The sequence below is a fragment of the Ptychodera flava genome, chromosome 14 (assembly GCF_041260155.1).
Source record: "Ptychodera flava strain L36383 chromosome 14, AS_Pfla_20210202, whole genome shotgun sequence".
In the NCBI taxonomy this organism is placed as follows: Eukaryota; Metazoa; Hemichordata; class Enteropneusta; family Ptychoderidae; genus Ptychodera; species Ptychodera flava.
In genome coordinates, this window is record NC_091941.1 from 40625944 (window position 1) to 40649070 (window position 23127).

Genomic DNA, 23127 nt, shown 5'->3' on the forward strand with positions numbered 1-23127 from the left:
TACATGGGAGTCTATGGAGGTGTAAACTAAAAAGTCCTCCAAGTCTAACACGGCCAAATTTGATCGCATTGTGAAACAAATCGACGTGCATCTGTATGGGGTAGGGTACTATCCTTGTGCAAAGTTTGAAAGAAATTGACCAGGGCATGTCTGCGTGAACGGACGGACGGACGTACGCACGCACGCACGGACAGACGGACATGACCCAATCTATAAGTCCCCCAGACTTCGTCCGTGGGGACTGACAAACTTTCTTCGTGTCATTGATAGCCTTGACTTTCTTTGGATATTGAATGGACACATTTATTAAAGACGTCACTTTAGCTTGTCATTGACAGTGAAATGATTTTTTGCAGAAACTTGATCGGTCCAGCCAAGTACACATGCTTACTCATAACAGCTGGACTGTGATGATCACAACATCGTTTTGTGATATTCCGATACAAAATTAAAATAATTTTATTAATATGTCGCATTGACTATAAAGTTACAAATGTTTCCTTGGGTGTTGAAACGTGTTAGCATAGTGTACGTGTTACAAATCAACACACCAAACAGCAATGTTCATGTAAGAACAACCTACTTGATTTCCATGGACTTTCTGGTCCGCCCATCACACTGTTATGTCTGTTTCCCCTCTAGCTTCCGAAAATTCTTAGTAAATTTACAAATTCAGTCTCAAAAGTTTTGAGTAAATTTCAAAATTGATTGTATTAATTAAATTGTCAGTTATTAACAAATCCCTTTCGATGCCAATACAGCTCATCTCAGAACCGGACATACTTATATACACACAAGATTTGGCATCACCCTGACAATTAAATAATCTTCAACAGCACTGATTTACATTTACAAATTATTCTATGTGAAGTAATTCTCCAATTGCAGATACTATGACAGAATTTAGAGTTCAGCACTGCCAAGATATGAGTATAGAACACTGAATTTTGAACCAGATTTATGAAAATGACTGAACTGTGTCACAATAAGTTTCTTTTTATTAAATTAAATCAATCGTTTCATTTTTTTCTAAGATTGTAGAGACTAAGGGTTAAGGATAAAATACCAATAAGTGGAAAGGATAAAAAGAAATCAACTTATTTATTTCTTTACATATTACAAAACCAGAAAGTAACACATAATTCTAATTTAAGTGATTTAAGGCTACTTTTACAAGCTTACTTGTCAATGTTTGATGATGGAAAGAAACACAAAATAAAATAAACTTAAACAATAATTATAAAAAACCACGAATAAACCTCAAAAGCAACAAAATTCCAAGCATAACATTACACGATGGTTCAGAAAAGTTCATTCAAAATGTACTTTGAAAACGATAGTATTTTGACAGCTGTTACCGCGGCTATTTACTATAAAAAGTCTGTTGAAAAAGAGTACTAAATATCGTTGTTTTTCAGGTCAACAAGTGATTGAATCAAAAACATGTGTCATGAAACAGTAAAACAACAGCTGATAAATAAGTAACTTTTCTCAAGAGTAACTTGAAACGCCTCCCCTGAAAGAAAATTTCATCCCGTTTCACAGAAACTGATTGCGTATTCGAGCGCAACAGCAATGAACAAACGGCCAGGGAATCCCAAAGAAAATCGCTCACACTACGTACTCGTCCAACACATTGATTGTTCACTTTTTAGCTGCATGATTCACTTGCCAAAAATATTTTTATTTTGTAGATAAATAATTGAATTTCTCAGTTTTTTATTTCGTTTGTTAAGGAAAAGTCATTTTAATGTTTTTAGATGCTTTAAAAATTTCAAAACCCCCTAAAAAGTGACTATTTGGCCAAAATTCAAACGAAAAACACGAAAACTAAGCTCGAATCATGGGCTATTTCTGTATGAATACTTTCAGTCTCTCCTCTCGCCGATGCACGATTTTTGCACCGAAATTTTTCACTCATTTTCGTTGGTATGACTTTGAAACTCCAGGAAGCGATTGAGAAGAAAGGGTTACCTTGAATTATTGAGGTTTTTGCTGATAATTTGCCAAATCAAAGGAGAAAAAACGCTACGAAAATTTCCACACGCTCACACACTGAGTGTTTCAGAGGCCTTTCATGTTCGTGTGGTACAACATGTGATCATGGCGGTAGTAGGAGACTGAGGTTTCTTGCATGGTCACGCCGATGAAATGGGAAGCTGAAATTTTCCCTCGTAATTTTGCAAACGAAATCGTAAATCCACTCAAAACTTCGTATTTTTTTTAACATATTTGAAACTCATGAGGAACGTAATTCATTCTCCCCTGCACAGTAAAAAGGAGATCGAAACGACATGCATGTCAGACAAAGACCAAAGGCACGCAAGATGTCCATCCACATGCACCAATCTCGTGATTTACACTGACAGAACAAAAACAATTTGATCGAGCATGGACGTTCTAACGTAAATGCATCATTGTCTATCGCATTTTCATGTAAGCCAACACACTCACACGTAAGCTGTAAGTTCAATTATAATGTCAATTCAATACGATACTATTTTTGTTGATAGTGAGTGTGCAGCGTGAATGGTATGCTATAGTCGTTTAACACTGATCACGTTGTGTGACAACATAGTTTTATGGAAGTGGTGATCAAGTGGTGTGACAAAATAGTTTTACGGAAGTTGTTGACGGAAATGACATCAACTTTTCCTCTCCCAACTCTATAAGCTTCCTCAGTTACGTAACTTCGTCGCTAAAAAGCATCAGCCCTTCGAGAAAGTTATGAGGCCCTTCAGAAATAGTGTAAAAATCAAGCTCTTGCTAGCATTCAAGACAGCGCTCGATTAAGTGGCTGCACATCTATGAATGCCATATTGATATGGTAGTTCATACCAGTCAGTTCATCTCCTGGAATTATACATGCCCTTAGACATTGTCAATATGGTGAATTCATCATCTCAGAAAGGAATTTGTAGGTGGATGAGGGAAACTTAGAGTGAGTACAGCATGGTAATTCAGTCAATGTACATTTTGTTACAGTACAAATGAAACATTTCAAAAGTATCTTTTTTGTCTGCTCGTATATTTGTGTTACTGGTGTGCCTCAATGAATATACAAATGCATATGCCTAGCTGTAAGTATAGTTCCGGTTAGAGTGGAAATATGATTCTTATTTTAACATAGTAAAATACTGGTTCATATCAGTACTCTCTGATCAATAGGTGAGTGGCATTACAGGCATAGCATGTATGATAATGTATGACAGTACTTAACCATATCTCCTAGAAAATGTCATATACTTGTATGTACTCTTCTGTTTGCCCTGATAATTTTCATAGCCAGTTTTATCTAACATCATTTAAAGAAGCGATATTAACAATTATATCATACCAGTATATTGATTGCCCAAATACAGTGATCTGATTGGTCGAGACACGAAAAGAACTGTGGTATATTGGCGATATACCACGGTTGGTATACGCGTGAGCCCTTAGCTTGAGCAAAAATCCGTTCTTGACGGAATTCCATGCCAGAATTTCAATATACTGTTATGATACAATAGCAATAAATCACGCCCAGTGACGGTATACCACTCGATTTTGACCAGTTCACTTCATATATGCACTTGCTATCGCTCGTGCATATATGTCATGAACAGGTCAAAATCTTGTGGCATACCGTCGCTGGGTGTGCTTTATTGCTTAAATAATTCCATGGAAATCACTCCCCAAGCAATAACAGCATCTTTACTGACCTTGTGGTGTAATGTTCATTTCGTAGATCAATTCCACCCAACCACATCACATCAACAATATGAACACTCTCAATCTTTCGTTGACCTTTGCCCTGCAGTAATGAAAAAATTATGTTTGCACTTCATCAAAGTGTGATGTGATGTCATATTTGAAATACTGGTTCAATAAATATTAAACAATAATTACATTAGTGGCAAAGGAAAGTTACATGCAGGCTTACCTCTCCCTTCAACTCTTGTACAATTTCAGCTTCCACCAAAGTATCCTTTGGAAGCTCAAGGCTAATGATGTCAATGACTTTTTTCCATTTACTGTGACTTTTACCATCCCATTTGTATACGTGACTTCTCTATGCAGAAATAAAGCAAGTTATTACAGCTTGATCAGAATGAAATTCATTTCAAAATCCATCACATTCATAGAGGTATTGTTATAGTATGTATTTGAAGTTCATATCTTATTCATGTTACAGGAATATACGTCTGACTACATCAGACAGTGGAGGTACAAGTATTGTCCAAGGTGTTTGCAGCATGGAGGACACTCTGTAGCATACAATATATTTCTGAATTCTGCAATTATTGTGAAAATTTTCATGATGATTATAATTTACAGAACATACAGTTTGATGGTTAAAGATTAATTCAAATGATTGGTATATTTTAACTTCGGTAGGAGTCAGAATTAGTGTCTTGAGATATCTTATGGTGCTAACAAAGATTTGAAGAGTGAAAACATGCATCCATGAAATGGCCCAAATTTGGTCAGAATTGACAAACTTGCAAATAATTGAAATGTGCACATATTCTGAAATGACCATACATAATCCATTAAACCTAAGACTACATGTAGTTAAAATTGGGTCATGGTTACACATAAGATATGGTAATCCTGGACCAGTTATTCCAAGTGTGACATCCACGTAGTAATGACATTTACAGGCTTTCTATGATATCCTTGTCCTTCTGATGTTGGGCAGTAGGGGAATTCACTTGAAACTGTTTTTAACACTCAAAAACACTATATTTTTGGCAAAGTTCTTGCGTTGAGACCAACAGGGTGGGTTCTGAATCAACACTTTGTGACAGACAGATGATGGATACTAAAAATAGATATGACAATGTACAAATATGGATGATGATATGTGACAATTTTTTCTTTGTTTCTTGATGGTGCAACAATAAAGGCATTGTCACCTGTGAGTGATGACCCTTAAAAGAGTTATGAAGTGCTATTAATGAACAAAACTGTTGAAAAATTTAACTGCAATACATCAAGTCAAGCACCTGGCATTAATGTAATTCTGCAGCTGATACCTATCACTATCATGGTCAATAGGTGCTGTCAGTATCATGGCCAACAGATACAATCAATATCACGGCCAATAGGTACTATCAATATCACTGCAAATAGGTACTGTCAATATCATGGCCAATAGGTGCTGTCAATATAATGGCCAACAGATAGAATCAATATCACAGCCAATAGGTACTATCAATATCACTGCAAATAGGTGCTGTCAATGTCATGGCCAACAGGTACTGTCCATATCATGACGAATAGATACTGTCAATATCACAGCCAATAGGTACTATCAATATCACTGCAAATAGGTGCTGTCAATATCATGGCCAACAGGTACTGTCCATATCATGACGAATAGATACTGTCAATATCACTGCCGATAGGTATTGTCAATATCATGGACAACAGGCACTGCCAATAGGTACTGTCAATATCATGGTCAATAGGTACTGTCAATATCATGGACAACAGGCACTGCCAATAGGTACTGTCAATATCATGGTCAATAGGTACTGTCAATATCATGGCCAACAGGTACTGTCAATATCACTGCTAATTGGTACTGTCAATGTCATGTTGAATAGGTACTGTAAATATCGTGGCCAATAGGAACTCTCAACATAATGGCCAATATAGGTACTGTCAATATCATGGCCAATAGGTAATGTCACTATCACTGCCAATAGGTACTGTCAATATCAACACCAATAGGTACTGTCAATATCATGGCCAATAGGTACTGTCAATATCACTGCCAATAAGTACTGTCAATATCATGGTCAATAGGTACTGTCAGTATCACTGCCAATAGGTACTGTCAATATCAAGACCAATAGGTACTTTCAATACCATGGTCAATAGGTACTATCAATATCACTGCTAATAGGTACTCTCAACATCATGGCCAATAGGTACTGTCAATATCATGGTCAATAGGTACTGTCAATATCACTGCCAATATGTACTGTGAATATCATGGCCAATAACTGCTAGACTAATTGGCTTAGAGTCATATCAACTTTGTTGATGAAGGGGATTTATATGTATGACAGTGCATGCACCACAGGTGATAGCTTGAAGATATTGACATTGAATTGAAATTATTCTTGTAAGTATGTCACAATTTGTTTGCTCTGTACAGGTTTTCTTGTTCCATTCATGATCACCAATCAGATGTATATGTAATTCCCCTCAACTTCACTCAGGGTTGTTGTATGCCACAAACACCCCTCTTTCAATGTTGACAAACACAACTGTTATATCATTTCAAGTTTTCACTCTTTACTGTATTATTGTTCATTTGCCTTTCCCATAATGAAAGCTACATCCAAAATTCAAAAATTTGCCAGAGTGATGTTGACAGAATATGACTTCATGGAATATTCACTGACACAGTATTTTTGTAAACTGTATCCTCTCTTTTTGATTTGTGAAATGTTGATTCAATGTCAAGAAAGCTGAAAGCATGGACTAAACTGCAAACTTACCCCAAGACTTAATATGAAACACCTCTCTCCATTTGATATCATACATCGGTAATCAAAGACACTTTTGATTTTCTGAAGAGACTCCACATCAAGAATTGGAATTTTCACCTGGAAGTAATCACTATCATTTTCCTGAAAAGAAACATAATAGCATTAAACAGGACACATATATCAATTCCATGTTGCTAGCCAAAGGTGTTCATTAGGGCATGGACCCTCCTTGAAAACAATACTCAATAGAATGGGCATATCAATTGTGTCATTGGTAGTGGCCGTAAACAGCCAATCACATCAAATGTAACTGTCTGAGGATATAGGTATTACATTTATTAGGTTAACTCATTCTGAATCAGCAATCACATGATTTTTGCAAAATTCCTGTTCGCTCCTATAAAACCACAGCAAAAGAAATTGAAGACAAACTTTTATCAGCTCTTGAAATTTAGTTGATGGATCAGGTATCTTTGGTGCTGATCTTGTGTCTCCAGGGATCTGTAACAAACAGAAATCAGAAAAGAAAATCAGCAAAATTCCTTACAAAATGACTGCAATTGTTAGACAAGATGATTCATTTCCATGTAACTGTTAATTTCTTTATTGATCACATTTTGTCACTGAGTATTAAAGAAAGATGCAGATAAAGCTATGTTGGACAATGTCAGTTATTTTAGCTGCTGGCAGTCAGTAGTTGAGATGTGCATATCTTACAGAGAAAGATTAAAATTCTTATGAAAGAGTTATTTTGCATTTCACTTTAATACAAAAGTGACTTCTGTAATGTGGTTTTAGGTTGTTCATGGTTCTATGTTCTCACTTGAATTTTAAATAGATCAAGTGATCTCAAATAAAGTAAAGCGAAGGAAAAACACAGGGTCAATCACACTGTTGTCCAAATATAGTTTACAACAAAGGCATAAAATGCGATTAAAATGGTTAAAATTCTAAAACATACATATACAGACAACAGATTTTTTTAGGCAATAAGAATAGCTTCCATTGCCATGTATGTATACATATGGCACATGAGCACTAATCATAATTTAAAAATGAATTGAGTATTGTTGCCTACAGTAACATTTATTATAGAAATAACGGACGGCGCGCTGACCATTAACGTTTATTTATGGGTAAGGGCGAGCGGAAAGCCAAAAATTAACGGGCGAGGCTCGCCAAGCCAGTTAATTTGGCTTTCCTCTCACCCGCCCCCATAAATAAATGTTAATGGTCAGCGCGGAGTCTTATTTCAAATATATTATCAACAAACCCTGAAAAACCGTCAAAATTTTCCATGTGAACGACAACAGGGCCCAAACCTCACACTGGGTATATGATAGGTCATGATAGTGTTATTAGAAACATCAAGAACGATGTAGATACTCAAAGTTCTTGATAGAAAATGATCATCTTTCTGTTGCAGAATTAGAAGCATCATTGATATATAGTGGTGTCGCTCAAATTTGATCAGAATTGGTACATACCAAAGATCAACAATAAGTGTTTTTTCTATCTGTTCAGTGCAGGAAAATTCTACGTTGATGTTATGACAATGAATTCTACACAGTACAACCAGAAACACAACAACAAATATTTAAACCAGAAAAACAAGAATGACATAAGTAAATAAGGTCTGAAACTTTAGGCACTGGAGGTCAACTTTAGCAACATGCATAGCAGAAACAGCTAGTCCCTCTTAGTTTGAGCATAGACAGTCTTCCCCCCCCCCTCTATGTCTATGGTTTGAGCAGGTCTACTAATATGTTAAAGTTCATAAACAATGACAGGAAATGACTAATTAGCTGTTTAGGTTACTGCCACCACTCCCACAAATAATAGGTACCCTGTATACAAATAGGTTAAAGGTCAAAAATCTCTGACTCAGATGTGTGGGCTGTTTCAGTTACTGCCACCACTCCTGCGCATTTGCCTGATTTCCCCCTTTTCTTTCCACATTTGCATATTTTTGACACTGACATGTTCATTTGAGCATAGTCACATCTCAATCCCTGCATCTACCTGTACACCAAATACTGAGATGGTAGCTTCGGCGGTATGGGAGCCTTTGCGTGTGACGGACCTACGGTACATGCGCACATACATACTCACATACATACATACAGACATACAGACACCATCAACTCACCATATAAGCTCTTTTTGGTATGTATATAAATACCAAATATGAGCTAATAATATATTCAGCTGCATCAAGGTTAAGATTTTTTTTTCTAAAATTATTTAGGGTGTTCTTGAAACATAACATGTCATTATTTATACTGAATAGAACTCTCATTTTCTGAATATCAACTGATGATTTGACTAAACCAAGTGTTAAACTAATGTTATACTCACTCCCCACAATCTGAGGCATTCTTTCCTCATATCAGCTTGTTTTCCTTCAAATAAAGTAGTGTTCTGGGCGTATGCTTGAATTTTCTTCAAAGCTTTGGCTTGTACAATGGCAAGACTGAAAAGACAATATGTGGTGATTAGATCAATTGTTAACAAATCACTGTCTCATGGCCATGTATATCTCTGGATATAATCTCAATAGAGTCTATGTATGACATTATTTTCTCCTCATTATCTTCAAGGGGAGATGCATGCTCTACATTATTAGAGTGGCCTTGATATTTACCATCCTTTGTGATTTGCACAATTTCAATTTTCTTTTGAACATTCATAACACACTAACTTTAAATTTACATGTTTATGATAGCTGCTCATTTAGACAACATATCAATAAATGACATTTTGTTGAATTGTAGACTTAATTTACCTATGTGTATACCTTGGTTTGGTTTCTCTAAATAACTAAGGAACAAGTCTGTAACACAAACTCTGATAGGAACATTTTGACAGGATGTAGACTGTAGATATGTTCTCATTTTAAAGCAAACATTACATAGCTATGTCCTGGATTTAAACACAATGGTATGGTATTTACCATGATTATTGCAAGTGGACTGCCATACAAATGATGACAACAAGATTTTAACACGTGTGCTATCAAAACAATTGCCAGTTCAGATACATGTAGAAATACACTTTGTACTCTTTCTATTTTTCCTGTGAAATCCTTCCCAAAGTAGGCTACAGATAATATACCCAATAGCTTATATTTTTCACACAATTTTCATTTTTTTGTTCAAGATTCCCAACATTGTTTAGTCCGCTTTTGTTATAGTTACAATTACTGCACATGCCGTTCATTGAGATATAATCTTACTTATCATGTAAGTCAAACTTTGACACAACAAAATCAACATCCCTGTCATTCAAGTTGATTGGTAATTGTCAGTAAAAAGCAAAGAAAAGTAATGTAACTGTTTATAGTTTTTCATGTGGTTTCCTTTTTCAAAGTCACTACTGCAATGTCAGTATTCAGGTTTGAGTACCATAGTCATTTTCCTTGTAATGTGTCATGAATCTCAACTTTTATTCCACAGACTTTGTTTGCAAAAACTAAACTTGTTTCAAACCAGATTTGTGTGTAGCGTCAACTGACTTGTGTTTCCTGTTGATTGTTCTGACAGCACACATGTAAATATGCAAGCTGATATTGTCAGTTTCAAAAGAGTTTTTGTGTTGACTTTTATTGGACCCTCCTGACAGTGAAAACTGATTAGTGCAGGCAGTTTAAATCTCCTTCATACCTCCATACCAAACAAATGCACGTGGCTATCCCGGTTAAATCGGGGAGCTTTTGTAAACATTGTGGACACATTTGTTTCTTCATTTGCATAATCCCCCTTGAGTGACACAACGGTGCGTGGCACTAGCTAATTTACATAATGACGTGCTGTGACTTCTCCAAACACAAGGATTACTTCCGTCTGTAAACAATAAACCGTAATTAAATGTTTGTCGAAGCCTAGTCCAATAAACAAGTATTCGTACAGTTCCAGACATATCTACACCTGACAGCAATTCCTTTTTCTTAGTGTGGTCAAGAAATCGTATCAACGACGATTTCTCAGCAGTGCGACGTTTTATCACTCTTTGCTTAGGGTTGGTCGGAGCCTGCACACGCCGCTTTACGCTGGTTGACATCTTTTTTGCCATGTTAGATAAACAATTAACAGTGTTCATTCTAGGATTTAAAAACAAGGAGCCACTGAGGGCCCCAACTCCTGTCCCAAGGGGGCCATTTTAGAAAATCGGGGGCCATCATGAAAAAACCTTGAATTTTTTTGCAGAAAATACTATAGGTAATAGTCTATCAAGTCAAGAAAGGGGAGAATACTGGAGATCGGACGCCCCGTAACCAACCAAGCCTACTGCAAAGTTCAACTTCCCTTGTACGTACGCAACAGGCCCAACAATGGCAACAGCAAACCGTTTGGTTTGATTAAATTGTTTACGTAACTTATGTGAGGAATTATTGATATGTCGGACTTGAACAACTGTACAAATTGCTAAGGACTGTGATTTTGACTGTGGAAACGATCATGATCAAAGCTTAGCGCACCGGTAGGATTTCTCCGAGAGTGGCCCTCAATTTGTACGCATCGACAATAACTCATACACGGATACAGCACGAGAGTGTAACCCGTACGACCTAAATAAAGTGATCGATACATCAACTTTTAGACATAACTCGTATGTATTAGCAAATTTACGATCATTTGTTCTGGCCAAAGGGTTTTACACAGTGGTGTTGTTCTATGCAAAGACCTGGCTACTCTGGAAAATGAGATGTGTCTATTAACACCTAAAATGTGTTGCTCTTCAAAACGATCATGGATGTTTGCAGTGTTCAACGTTTCGTTTGTACGGTCGGTAGACGTTGCAAACGCTTAAATTTAATGGACTGCCCGATCATCCTGGGTTCATCAACTATATCGGCGTTAAAAATCCGAGTGGCGACTAGCTTTTCACCATTACGCAGCAGCCAGTGCCGTTGTTTTACATTCCTAGGCCATGCCACGTGCTTACGGCTCCAATACACCGTTGCCCCTACACCAGTCCTTTTTACCCAGCTTCCTCTGTACCTCCATATATACTGTCGTGGGTATTTAATTACAAAGATTGATGGGTAACTGAATCGTTTTACATGTCACACTATGACTGAGGTAATGACCTTCAGGGAGCTACGTGAATTTATGAACTACATGAACTCTGCGTGATCGACCCATTTATATAATGTTGCACCCTTAGTGGCGCATCAAACGTAGAAATTAGGGCCATTCGAGATTTAATTGCGCGAATTGCGCGATGGCGCGTCCTAGAATTAACTCTGTCAATTAGTGCGATAGTATCAAGTCCACGGTTCTGCTATGTCTATATAGCGTGTGAGGGGAGTGTGATCTAGGGAACGCAAACAAGCTTATTTACATATGAATTTAGGACACGCCTGCTATCAGTAATGACTGCTGACGTCATTGTTTTTCCCACTGAAGCCATTCGCTGTGGCGATGTGTCCACACGCAAGGCTCCAAAAATTGGTAGTTTTCTGCGATTTATTTTATTTTCCTGGGACTTTTTCTCTGAATAACTGTCATTCCCGGCCGACATCATCACTAGGTGACAAAGTATGCCCGTGTTTAGACTCATGCACATTTAATTGTCAAATGCCGTGGCGTAGAAGTATCAAAACATGTTTTTTGCGTTTTTCTCAAATTCAATGTTTGAATGAAGTACCCTTCTTTGGCACCTCGTCAATTCGCGCTCACAAACACTAGCTGCTTGAAATTCACACTGTCCATTGGAAACATAATGAACTCAAAATCCGTGTCTGGGATTTCCTTTATATGCCTTTGTTTTTTTTAATGCGCTCTTAAAGGTGTTGGACAAAGGTGCTTATCAGGGAATTTTAATTATCACGCCATATAATTTGAATGGAGCCTCCGACAAAAAATTGCAGACACAGTTTTGAAGGATGTTGTCAAGGCTTGTTAATGAAGAAATTCCAACCGGAAATCTTGCAGCGTGTTTGCATAAGGCGGGAAAAACCGGTTTTTGGAAGGTTCAGCAAAACGCTTGTCACGATTTTTTATGCAAATAATGACCGTGTACTGTGCTTGGTCGGATAGCTCTATATCAGGGCTTTCAGAAAATGTATACTTTATTGGGGTTTGGGACGTGTTCAATTGAGAAAAAAATAAAAATCTGAAAGTGTCTAAAAGGTATTTATCTACCTTAAGTACTAATTGATTCATTTTAATGACCTTTTGTAATTAGTATGGCGGCTTACATGGGTTTTATGTTTTCACCACCATGGAACTCATTTTTGGCCACTAAGCCCCATCTGTATCGCAGTAATTTTAATCACAGACATAATCAATGAAGAGGACTCTTTCCTCTCAGAGGACTTGTAATTAAAGTACCCATTAACAAGTGGGGACTGTGTCATTGTCAATGACTTGTTGTATTGCATCATGTACACAGATCAGAGAAAGTGTAACATTGTTTCCTTCTGAGACACAGGTGGATTTATCAGAATTAGCCGAGGAAAAGATCAAAAAAGAAAAAGAACTTTACACAACATTTTACTCCATATTTGTTACTGTATGAGCTTCAACTCAAACATACGCTCTTGTTGGTTGTTGGTTACTCTACCAAATTAATGTTCTGGATGTTTATTAAGCTCCAGGAGTGGCCCTTACAATTTACCCAATTTTTGAAGAAACGCCCGGCACAGTACTGAAGATTTCCAATAATTCATCATGAAATCTACTGTGTCTCCTATGTGTAGACAAATTCACAGACTAGTTTTTTAAATTCTGAAATCGTCCTTTTGAGGACACCATTCTTCTCAATTCCCATTTTAAATGATTTAGAAAAGTATGCTTGATTGAGAGAGGAGCATTTTTGTGAAATTTTCCACTGATTGTGTCTTCAGCCATACAGAACAATGTAATGAAAAGTAGGGAGACTAGTTGCACCCCTTTAATGAAACAAACGGATATTGATTTTTTCCAAACAGAACGACAAAAGAAATTTGCATGCTAAGTTTCCTCAGAGAATGACCCCTTCACTTTGTCATAACTTGCTGCCTAAAAGTATGGCATTTGTAGTTCCTCAAGAATGTGACTTTTATGGTTATTTAATGGTTTCTTTGAAATTTATACTAAAAAATCTAATCATACTTTCAATAGATATAATTAATCAGGTATCTAGAGGTTTTATATTATTGCTTTCAGGCAGTACTGAAAAAATTATAAAAATTTTAATGTCATGTGTACAAATCAAACTGAATTGTGGGTAATTTATTGTTATACTGTGCCCTGGGCCCATTATCAGAAAACTCTGCTATCAATCATCTGGCGGTCCAATTGCAATAATTTTTGTAAATGTATGCATTAAATATAAGATCAATATACATAAGAGACACTTTTCACACAAATTTATTTATGATCAGAAAAGCTGCTACCTTGAGATAAGCTCATAGAGCTGAGTGATTAGACTTGAAAACTACATTGTACAATACGCAATTATGAAAACACAGTACGTTAACAGGAAACAATGACAGGTTATGTGGATGCTTACCTTTCATTGGATTCTTTCATGTAATTTATAAACTGTGTATCAGACTGGATGATATGCAGTGGTACAACTTCATTCACATCTTGATCGGTGTTTTTCAATTCCCATATTTTATCATTGATGGAAAAGAGGTAATCACGGACATGCATGCTTTCAGCTTTCAGCCCTTTACAGACAATGTACCTGTCAGGAAATTAAAAGTACATGAACTCATGTCATGATCTGAACTTGGTGCACGAAAGACCATATCTTTTACTTCAAATTGCATATAAAGAAGATGGTATCATACAGAGTTTTATATTCTTATTGATAATATGAGTGTAGTTTTTTTGGTGTGATACTCTTGATTGTTGTTGAACTTGTTGCTGATATCACAGTAGCCAGCAAATGCTTACACAGCATAGCATTAGATGCAATCTTGATTGAAATGGTGAGATGAAGGTTATATCTTCAGGTCTAGTTGATACATACCTTTCAGAATTGGCAGGTCTACTAGTAACTGGCTTGAACAAAGTCACATGATCAAACACCCTGTACAGCAAGTATATCAGACCAACACTGAATGGTGTGAATAGGTCAAAGGTTTTGCATACGAAGTTACCACCTGCAATCATGAAATCAAAATTTTGTTTAGGTTCGTTTGTTTGATATGAAACAATATTCATTGAGGTATCATATGCATGCATTTATGTAAATGTTCCCACAGCTAATAGAATTTAGCAGATTGTTTCTCCTGAAAGGTCACTTATTGTGACAAACTTCCTAAAAGGGTTTTACTTTAGAGTCACCGCTTATAAGCAAATACATGTATCATACATACACGTCAAGGATTTGACAAAAACATTGATTAAAATTGATCAAGCAGTACCACGGTGAAATTTGGCTCAAATTTAATCATGTTGTGTTTTGACCACTACACGGTATCCATTCCCTTTTCTTGCGAAAACCAACATAGAACACAACACGACCCTTGCCAGAAGTGCACACTCTGAACAGTATAAATAAAAGATACTTGTCATTACATGCATATATCAAATGTCTCAAACTTCGTTGTTTACTATGGAACTTTGTTTATAAGATGGTGGACCACAAAACAATCACTTGTCCACACATCAGGATCTGAAGTATCATTTGCCCAACACATTTACATCCAAAAGAAATTAAACTGAATGCGCTGTCAATGTATTAATGGTCAAATATTATTTATATTTGAAAATTCAGGAATATAAAGCATGAAAATGTCTTTTAAAATATTTGTAATATTTAACAATGAACCTGATTGAGAAATGAGGACTGTGTAGTTGAGCTATTGTGCAGACAACAGAACTGTGAATGCTCAAGCTCCTTCAAGCTTCTACAAATGAAATTCATTATTCTCTTTGTCAAAACTAAGCCGAAAACAATTTTCTAGTTTTTTAGTAAATGATTTATTTGCACCTAATCCTGCACAACTATAGTACAATGGTTTGTTGATTCCTGAATGCACCATTGTTCTTTTATACACGAACACACTGCAGTACCTGTACATATACTAATATGCACAACTTGCAGTGAAAACATTGCAATTCCTTTTACCGTGTGTCAGCATTCTGTTATGAAAGTTCAAATTGCATAATTACTGAAACAATTTTTGTTGGTAGAGAGGAATGTAATTACATAATTATGGCCTGAACATGAAATTTCTTTGCCTTGAGGCAAGAGACTACTTACAATTCTGACATCAGGCAAATGGTCACCTGCCCTCAGCAAATAAATTCCAATGCTTGTTCTATAATCTACAATATCTACCATAGTATGTGTTGACTTTTTGGCTACTTCATCAGTTCAAGGGCAAGATTCTTACTAGCATGTGAAGTTTCAGAAGAGACAAGTTACCCTAATAAATTCATTGGATGTTGGACACTAGTTATTGTTATTGTTGTGTCAAACAATGCTACATTTACATAACATGTTGCAACTACCAATGTGAGTTGTTGTTGGAGAAGTGGCCTTTCACTTTAAACTATGCCTGAACAAATGCCAGCTGACTAGCTAGAGTCTATGGTTTTGTTTTTAGTTTACAAAACTTGTCATAATCTATGGAACATACAGACACACTGTACGTGTAAAGTAGAAACAAGAAATCAAATGGGTGAAATGCACCTTAACACACCTTGCTTTGACAGTGCCTGCTTTAATTACCAAACTGTGAAAGCACTTTCCCTCAAATGGTGTAACAAGAATCCTTTCCGATCATATTAAAGAAATTATTTTAAAAAGCTAAACTTGCCTTCTCTGAGAACATTCAATGCACAGAGAAACTGACACAGCAGTAGTTGCTTGGTGAGGATTTCTTGAATGTTTTCCTGACCTGCCACAGAAAATCCCTGAAAGATGATGTAAACTATGAGATTCTAATACCGCTATCATTCCAATAAAAAATGTACCTATTTATAATATTTGTCTCTGTTCATGTGAGGAAAATACAAGTGTCACAATAAACAACTGTCAAGACATGGGCCCTCAGAAGGAGGTACTTTGGTTCAGTCACACAAGTCATGACACTGTCACAGTCATTTGTTACACATGAGACAGTGCTTAATGGTATGCCTGGTAGTCTGCTAATGGTGTACAGTACTGATTAGTGAGTTTGTGCTTCATATGAAATTTGTTATCTTGTAGAGTGGATTAGAAACTGATCATAGGCAAGGTGTGAAGTTAACATAAATCGATAATAAAGTGAGGTCCAGTGTATCATGATTGCATTTGACATATTCTATTCAATGCTCACTCATGATAGTCTAGAGCTCCCTCATTTTATCATGATACTCTAGACCTAATTATAACATGCCACATGCTCATTCTGTCTTGCAATTTGCCAGAATCTTCACGTGACGGGAAAAAAATACATCTTGTCTCCAAAGAATTGACAAAAGTGACGTCGGAGGGTATTTTTTTTGAAATACTATTTCCCTAGGGAAACAGTTTTTGACCAAATTTGGAAAAGTGCTAGTCACATTACCACAGTTTGATCTGCAGCTTTGAAACAATGACGGGTGATGAGCGCCTGGGATAAGCAACAGCCTCTCTCTCTAACAGCAAGATATTCCATTCCAACAGATTGAGGTGCAATCAAGGATGTTGCTAGGTATGCTTAGAACATTTTTTTGGAAGTAAAATGGTACTATTGTTACCACTGTGGAGAAATCGTCGAGTAAACTTGCCACAATGGATTGTTGATATGCATAATATCAAAACACATTAAAGCCTGGCTCGAAATGGACCGGGATCAGGATTAGTGCCAAGTTTGGGTGGGCGTTTTGGGGCATGGCTCTGCATAATGAGTCTGTTGGCAACGGTTGCGATCGTTCGCATTATCTGCGTAATCTGTTTGCTCTCAGATCACACTCAGGCTAGGGCTAATATAGATACGTACAGCCTTCGTTTCCCGGTTCGTTTCAGTTTTGCCATGGCAATACTCGAAAGAAAAAAGAGAGAAAGAAAAACTATCAACTTCATCAAACAGGAGTTTGCTTGAGTGAATTTACTGAAGTTTTCAGGCCATGTCAACGTTCATTATGTGAATGATTCGGCTAATGACCGTCATTTACATAAGCTTAGGGAATATTAGCGCCATTCATAGTGGGAGTAATAATTTAAAAAGTAATAAACTTATAGTAGAAAAATTACAAATAACCCGAAATTGGCAATTTCGTATAGTGAATTACCCATAAACTGTATTCATCTATACATGGACGGAGGAACACGTCAGGAAAATGGTAGGAAATAGGTAAACGGCGACGTCATGACCGATCGCAAAAAATAAAGGAAGTTCACGTAAGGGTCGAGACTTCCTTGAATCTCGTGTATCACGATATCTGTAATAGCGATCTCGGTCAGCTGCTCGGTTGCTTGGCGGTGGGCTGATATCGAAAAATTATCACGAGTTATGTTTATTTTCGGAGAAATTGCAAGTTTTGCTCGAAACGTTTGTTAACCTTCGATTGGAATCAATGACAGCACAGTCACTCGTGATCAGTCTATTCCGCTCAGCGTCTATGCCCCATAGACATGTGTACATATGCCTGGTTTTTCTCAGACATGTACACATGTCTATGGGGGCATAGACGCCAAGGGAATAGACTGATCACGAATGACTGTGATGACAGACTGGGTTCCTCTCCGTCTTTCTTTCTACCTCCATGGTTATTGAAGGAATTAAAGTCCAGCTTTTGCCGAAATATTATTACGATGTAGCGCGGAATCAATGAGCTGTCCTCAGACACGCGTATCCTAAAGCGTTTACAAGATTGGGTGATGGCGCTTACTTGCTCATCTTGAACTGAAAGATAGAATGTTTCAACTGTTCAGATATCTTACAATTTTTATTAAATTCTCATCACAGAAGTCCAAATGTAACTGGGACAATCGGTATGTCAAAACCTTACCAGCCCTCCGAACACGACATGTCATTTCCACGTGTAAAAACACGTGCACATACGGCCGTTTTCGGGGCCAGGGTATACCGGTATATCCAAAACAACTGTTCGGTACTATCACGTTCGGCCGTAGATTTGGAAGGGGGAAGTTGTTAAAAACGTGGATCTTTTCGACTGACAATAATTAAATTGATCATGGAGGCTACCGCCATGTTCTGATGGTTATTTTCGATGCCATTCTCAGTGCAAAATACGGAATCTGCTTACAGTTTTGTTAAAAAAATATTACGTGCTTTTCGCTAGAAAACATCGTACTACGGGTAAGCTTACTGACTAGTCCTCTTGCTAAGTCGCGTCTGAAAATGGTTCACTTTCGTGATGTCATTGCACCATAGACGCTAGCAAAAGAGTTGATGACAATTTACACAAAATTTTCATCCTTTGCCCGCTGATGTAACTCTAAGCGTACACATGGTTTGTTTACATCGTAATTGTTCTCGTATGCACAGCAAATGTTTGACCAGTTTACGCCTCTGCGCGTCACCGAATGATTGACAATTGTTTGAATCATGGAACGACTGTCTCCTGAGGGCCATTCCCTTTGTTCAGAAAGCGATTTTTCCCCTAATCGTCGTACTTTTAAAAAACTTTGTGAAACTTTGCAGATACCTGTATGGCCTAGGTGTTTATGAAACAGTCTATGTTCATGGTATGCCAATACTCTTTGAGAATCGTTTCGGCTGATTTTCATGGAGCGGTCTACCTAGCTATTGCCAGTTGTCACTCAAGCGCCATTATGAATTTTCAATAAGTTAGAGGCCTTTTATACCCCGCACACAACATAATACAACATGAGCATGTGGCAAGTTATACAACACCTATAACCTGGTCTTCACATATGTATTCAGGCTATAGCTCCCCTTTATTATTACAGCTTCGGGAATAGCAATGTGTATCCAGTTACACACTGCCCCTTGGGGTAATAAACAGGTGTTATAGCCCTTATGACCAGGTAATAGGTGTTTACTATATCATGATACTCTAGACCTTATTTTATCATGACACATGACCTCACTCTATCATGATCATCTACAGCTCCCTGTCTTTATCATGAAACCCTAGACCTCACTTTATTATAATACTCTCGACCTCACTTTATCAATTAGAATTGTCTCAGATTCTGATAACCACAATTGAATTTTTCAAATTCTTCATGTTAGATTTTCAATTGTGAGAGATACTGATGATCATTTTGTTTGACAAACTCAATAGCAAATGAAAAGGAAAAAGGTTTAATACATTACGGTTTTACACAACACAATTGACGACAAATGCACGGGTCGTTATGATCACTAGCGTATAAACCTGTAGTTTTCATTAAGAGACGACAAACCTAACTAATGCATGTGCTTATTCCATATTGCCATTAATTACCATACCCTGAAAACAAAATTAGATATTATCTACAGATGTACATTTTTTTGTCTCAGAATCTGAAAATATTAGCTCACAAATTGAAGCATTGATTCTTTCTTCTCACATTCTAAATGTTAATTACAAAATTATTATCAATTTCAATTGTTTTAAGAGATGTGAACACAATCTGCTATATCTGGAATAGAGACAACTTCCCTGATAATAGGCGTTGTTCATCAAAATAACACAAGTATAAAGCACAGTATTTAAAAATCATTTCAATGCTACATGATTGGTAACAACTATTATAGTAATACTTACACCATCACCCATGACAAAGTGCACACCTTTACCATCAGTATTATCAAATACAAACTTTCTAAATGCTTCTAAATTATCCCTGCGCATTATGTCACCATCTCCCTGAATACCATCAACACCTGTATTGAAAACATAATAAAATGCACATTGTCAGGGGATGGAAAATACAGCAAGTAAAATCCTTTGAGTCAGTAGGATTCCTATTTCAACGGTACTATTTGTGGGGTGCAACAAATGAGTAAGAAGAAATAATATCTTAGATGATGAGATTTTTGAATTGAATAGAATAATTAGAATTCAGCTGGTGGACAGAATTGTCCAAAAGGCTGCCTTTCACTTAGTAAAGCGATGTATTCATTGCTTTGATAAACGTTTGTGAGTGATGCATGATAGCAAGTGTGTGTTTGGGTGCTTCATGAACGCAACAGCGTGTACAAGGGTCACAGTCGGAAAAATGTAACGACTACAGCTCATTTATGGAGTGAGGATTTAGCTGAGCAGTTTTGATTGTGATGTCTTAGTTAAGTGACTAGGTGCCGTACGTTGTGAGTTTGAATCCCAGCCAGAATTTACTGAATTGAAAATTTGGAGAGACTGAGATGTGTTCATCAAGTGAGGTACTCAAGTTAAGTAAGTTGATGAATTCCTGGGAATCAAAACTTCTAGCAATCAAAAATTTGAATAAGTCATTGTAAATGACAGTCTCCACCTGTAATTTACATGTTTCGATAACATATCACTGAACTGTAGTCAAGATAATACACCAATTAAAATGTGTGACTGGTAAGAAAAGGTATTTATTACACCTCACCTATAGTACTGATCTAGTGATTGGCTAAAAGTTTGTCACGTGACATTTCAAAAACAGTGATATAACATCGTTCGATTTGCTATTGCCCTCAACTCTTGCCTGCTACTAGGCGTTCAAACACAAGTTCAAAACACGCACATGCATTGTAGCGTACAGGCGCCGCGCAAGGAACTCTTGTACGAGATATATCTTGAAAATGCGTCATTTGAAAATTTGCGCATCATTTCCACATGTCATTTGATGAGCACAGTACACTGAATATTGTGATGATTTCAAATTTTGGTGTGTTAAAATTAATCACACATGAAGATCGGGCAATATCATGATTTGTGGCATGCCCTCGGGCTGGTGATCCTGACCGAAATATTGATGATACCCTCACCTGCAGCTCGGGCATCATCAATATTTCGGTCAGGATCACCAACCATCCCTTGGGCAGGCAACAAATCATGATATTGCCCTCACTGTCATGGGTTATTATTTAAATATAGTCAAAGCACCCTGTCTGCCAAGGTTAAATGAAATTGGTCTTGGTATGTTTAAGTAATGGCTCTAGCCTAACAAAATTGAAAAACCACCAGGTGGCTATATTGGATTTTATTTTGAGATAAATTGACATGCTTCTGATCGTCATGGTACTATGTCCTCCACTAAGTACGATTGAAATCATCCAGTCATATAAGGATACACAACAAAATTTAAACAAAATGGCCATCAATTACCTATACTGGACCGTGTCACAAAACAAATGGAATGCATTAAGTCATAGGGTACTTACTGTCTTTGTGTCAACATTGAATGAAATCAGTCAGGAGGTATGTATATTGTCATGGAAAGAGGTGTTTCAGCCAACAAATAGCAAAATTGAGATGTGAGCTGTTAGACAATGTCATTTTGAAGATCTGGTCAATGTGTTGATACCCTTCCATTGAGTATTGTTTGAAAACTTATCAAACTACAAAATGCATTTAGTACACAGTACCAATAAATGGACAAAAAGAAATATCTTCAAAAACAATATTTTTAGTTAAGACATTGACATAAGAGTAAAACATTTTCATTTCAGTGAAACCGAGAGGAGATTTGACCATTGATATTTACCATAATGAGGTTCAAATAGTTCAGGTGAGGCAGCAAAGAAATCTTCCAACTTAAAATCATTAGCTCCTTTTAATGTAAAGCCAAAACCTTTAGCATTCCACTTTTTCTTCCACAGAACATACTCTGAAAATCCTCCTGGTCCAGCACAGACATCAGCAAAGTATAACAGTTCATTATTTCCAATGGCTGGCTCCTATATAATAAATAAACAATGTCAGAGACACTGGGCTCTCACTTTGATCACAATCAATTGATGGAGATGCGACTCAAACATACATCAAGTGCATCCAGTCTGATATCATCAGTATTGTTGGGAAAACCTGGAGTTCTACAAAAAGGTAAGCTTTGGTTATTTTGTAGAGCATGGTCAAACTATGGTAACTTTGTAATATTTGGATAAATAAAATAGCGCTAATTACAATGAACATACAAGTAACATGTTGATTAAATATGTTGCAATATTTGGCAGTTGGTATGCTGTATAATTATGGCTAATATTAACTCAAATGGCTTCCTTATGTACTGTCTTACTTCGGAGCTAAAATTTAAAAATAATTAATTATAATAAATTACAATTATTATCATTGATTATTACCAAATGTTGACACTTACTCCATTAGGTTTCTTTGGTTCAGTGAAGAGACGCTGAAAAACAAAGTCCATATTGGCCATTTTCATGGCTGCTCTGTTTAAGAATATACCTCCTCGAATTGTTTCATAGGGATTCGACCTAGTTCTTGCTTGTCGCATTTCTTCTGGGTCAAGTTCATCAAATTTGCTCTGATAAACAAGAATAAACAAAATATCTGCTATTAAAACAACAATCTATGGTAATATGCACATAAAAATACCGCAATTATACGGTGTCGCTCACATTTTATCAGAACTGGTACATACCAGTATGGGTACCAAAGATCAACCAGAAAAACAAGAATGACAAAAGCAAGTAAGGTCTGCAACTTCGGTAAGGGGGAGGTCATCTTTAGGAACATGCATATCAACTTCTATAGCAATGGGACAAGCAGATCCTACATACATAAGCAAATGTCAACAAAAAATTAGCCAGAGAAGCTTGACAAAA

The 23127-nt window shown here is 36.8% G+C and overlaps 1 protein-coding gene across 1 annotated transcript in view; it reads right to left on the minus strand.

The window, feature by feature from the left end:
• Window positions 1-23127, minus strand: part of LOC139150510 (cap-specific mRNA (nucleoside-2'-O-)-methyltransferase 1-like) — a 56833-nt gene that overhangs the window by 20521 nt on the left and 13185 nt on the right. Inside the window, exons 8-18 of the mRNA XM_070722928.1 lie at window positions 22659-22826; window positions 22047-22239; window positions 20135-20253; window positions 16249-16345; window positions 14451-14583; window positions 13983-14162; window positions 8844-8958; window positions 6918-6986; window positions 6495-6626; window positions 3923-4051; window positions 3702-3793 (exon numbers count right to left, since the gene is read on the minus strand). Coding sequence (XP_070579029.1) covers window positions 3702-3793; window positions 3923-4051; window positions 6495-6626; window positions 6918-6986; window positions 8844-8958; window positions 13983-14162; window positions 14451-14583; window positions 16249-16345; window positions 20135-20253; window positions 22047-22239; window positions 22659-22826 — 1427 coding nt within the window. The remainder of the gene's footprint in view (window positions 1-3701; window positions 3794-3922; window positions 4052-6494; window positions 6627-6917; window positions 6987-8843; window positions 8959-13982; window positions 14163-14450; window positions 14584-16248; window positions 16346-20134; window positions 20254-22046; window positions 22240-22658; window positions 22827-23127) is intronic.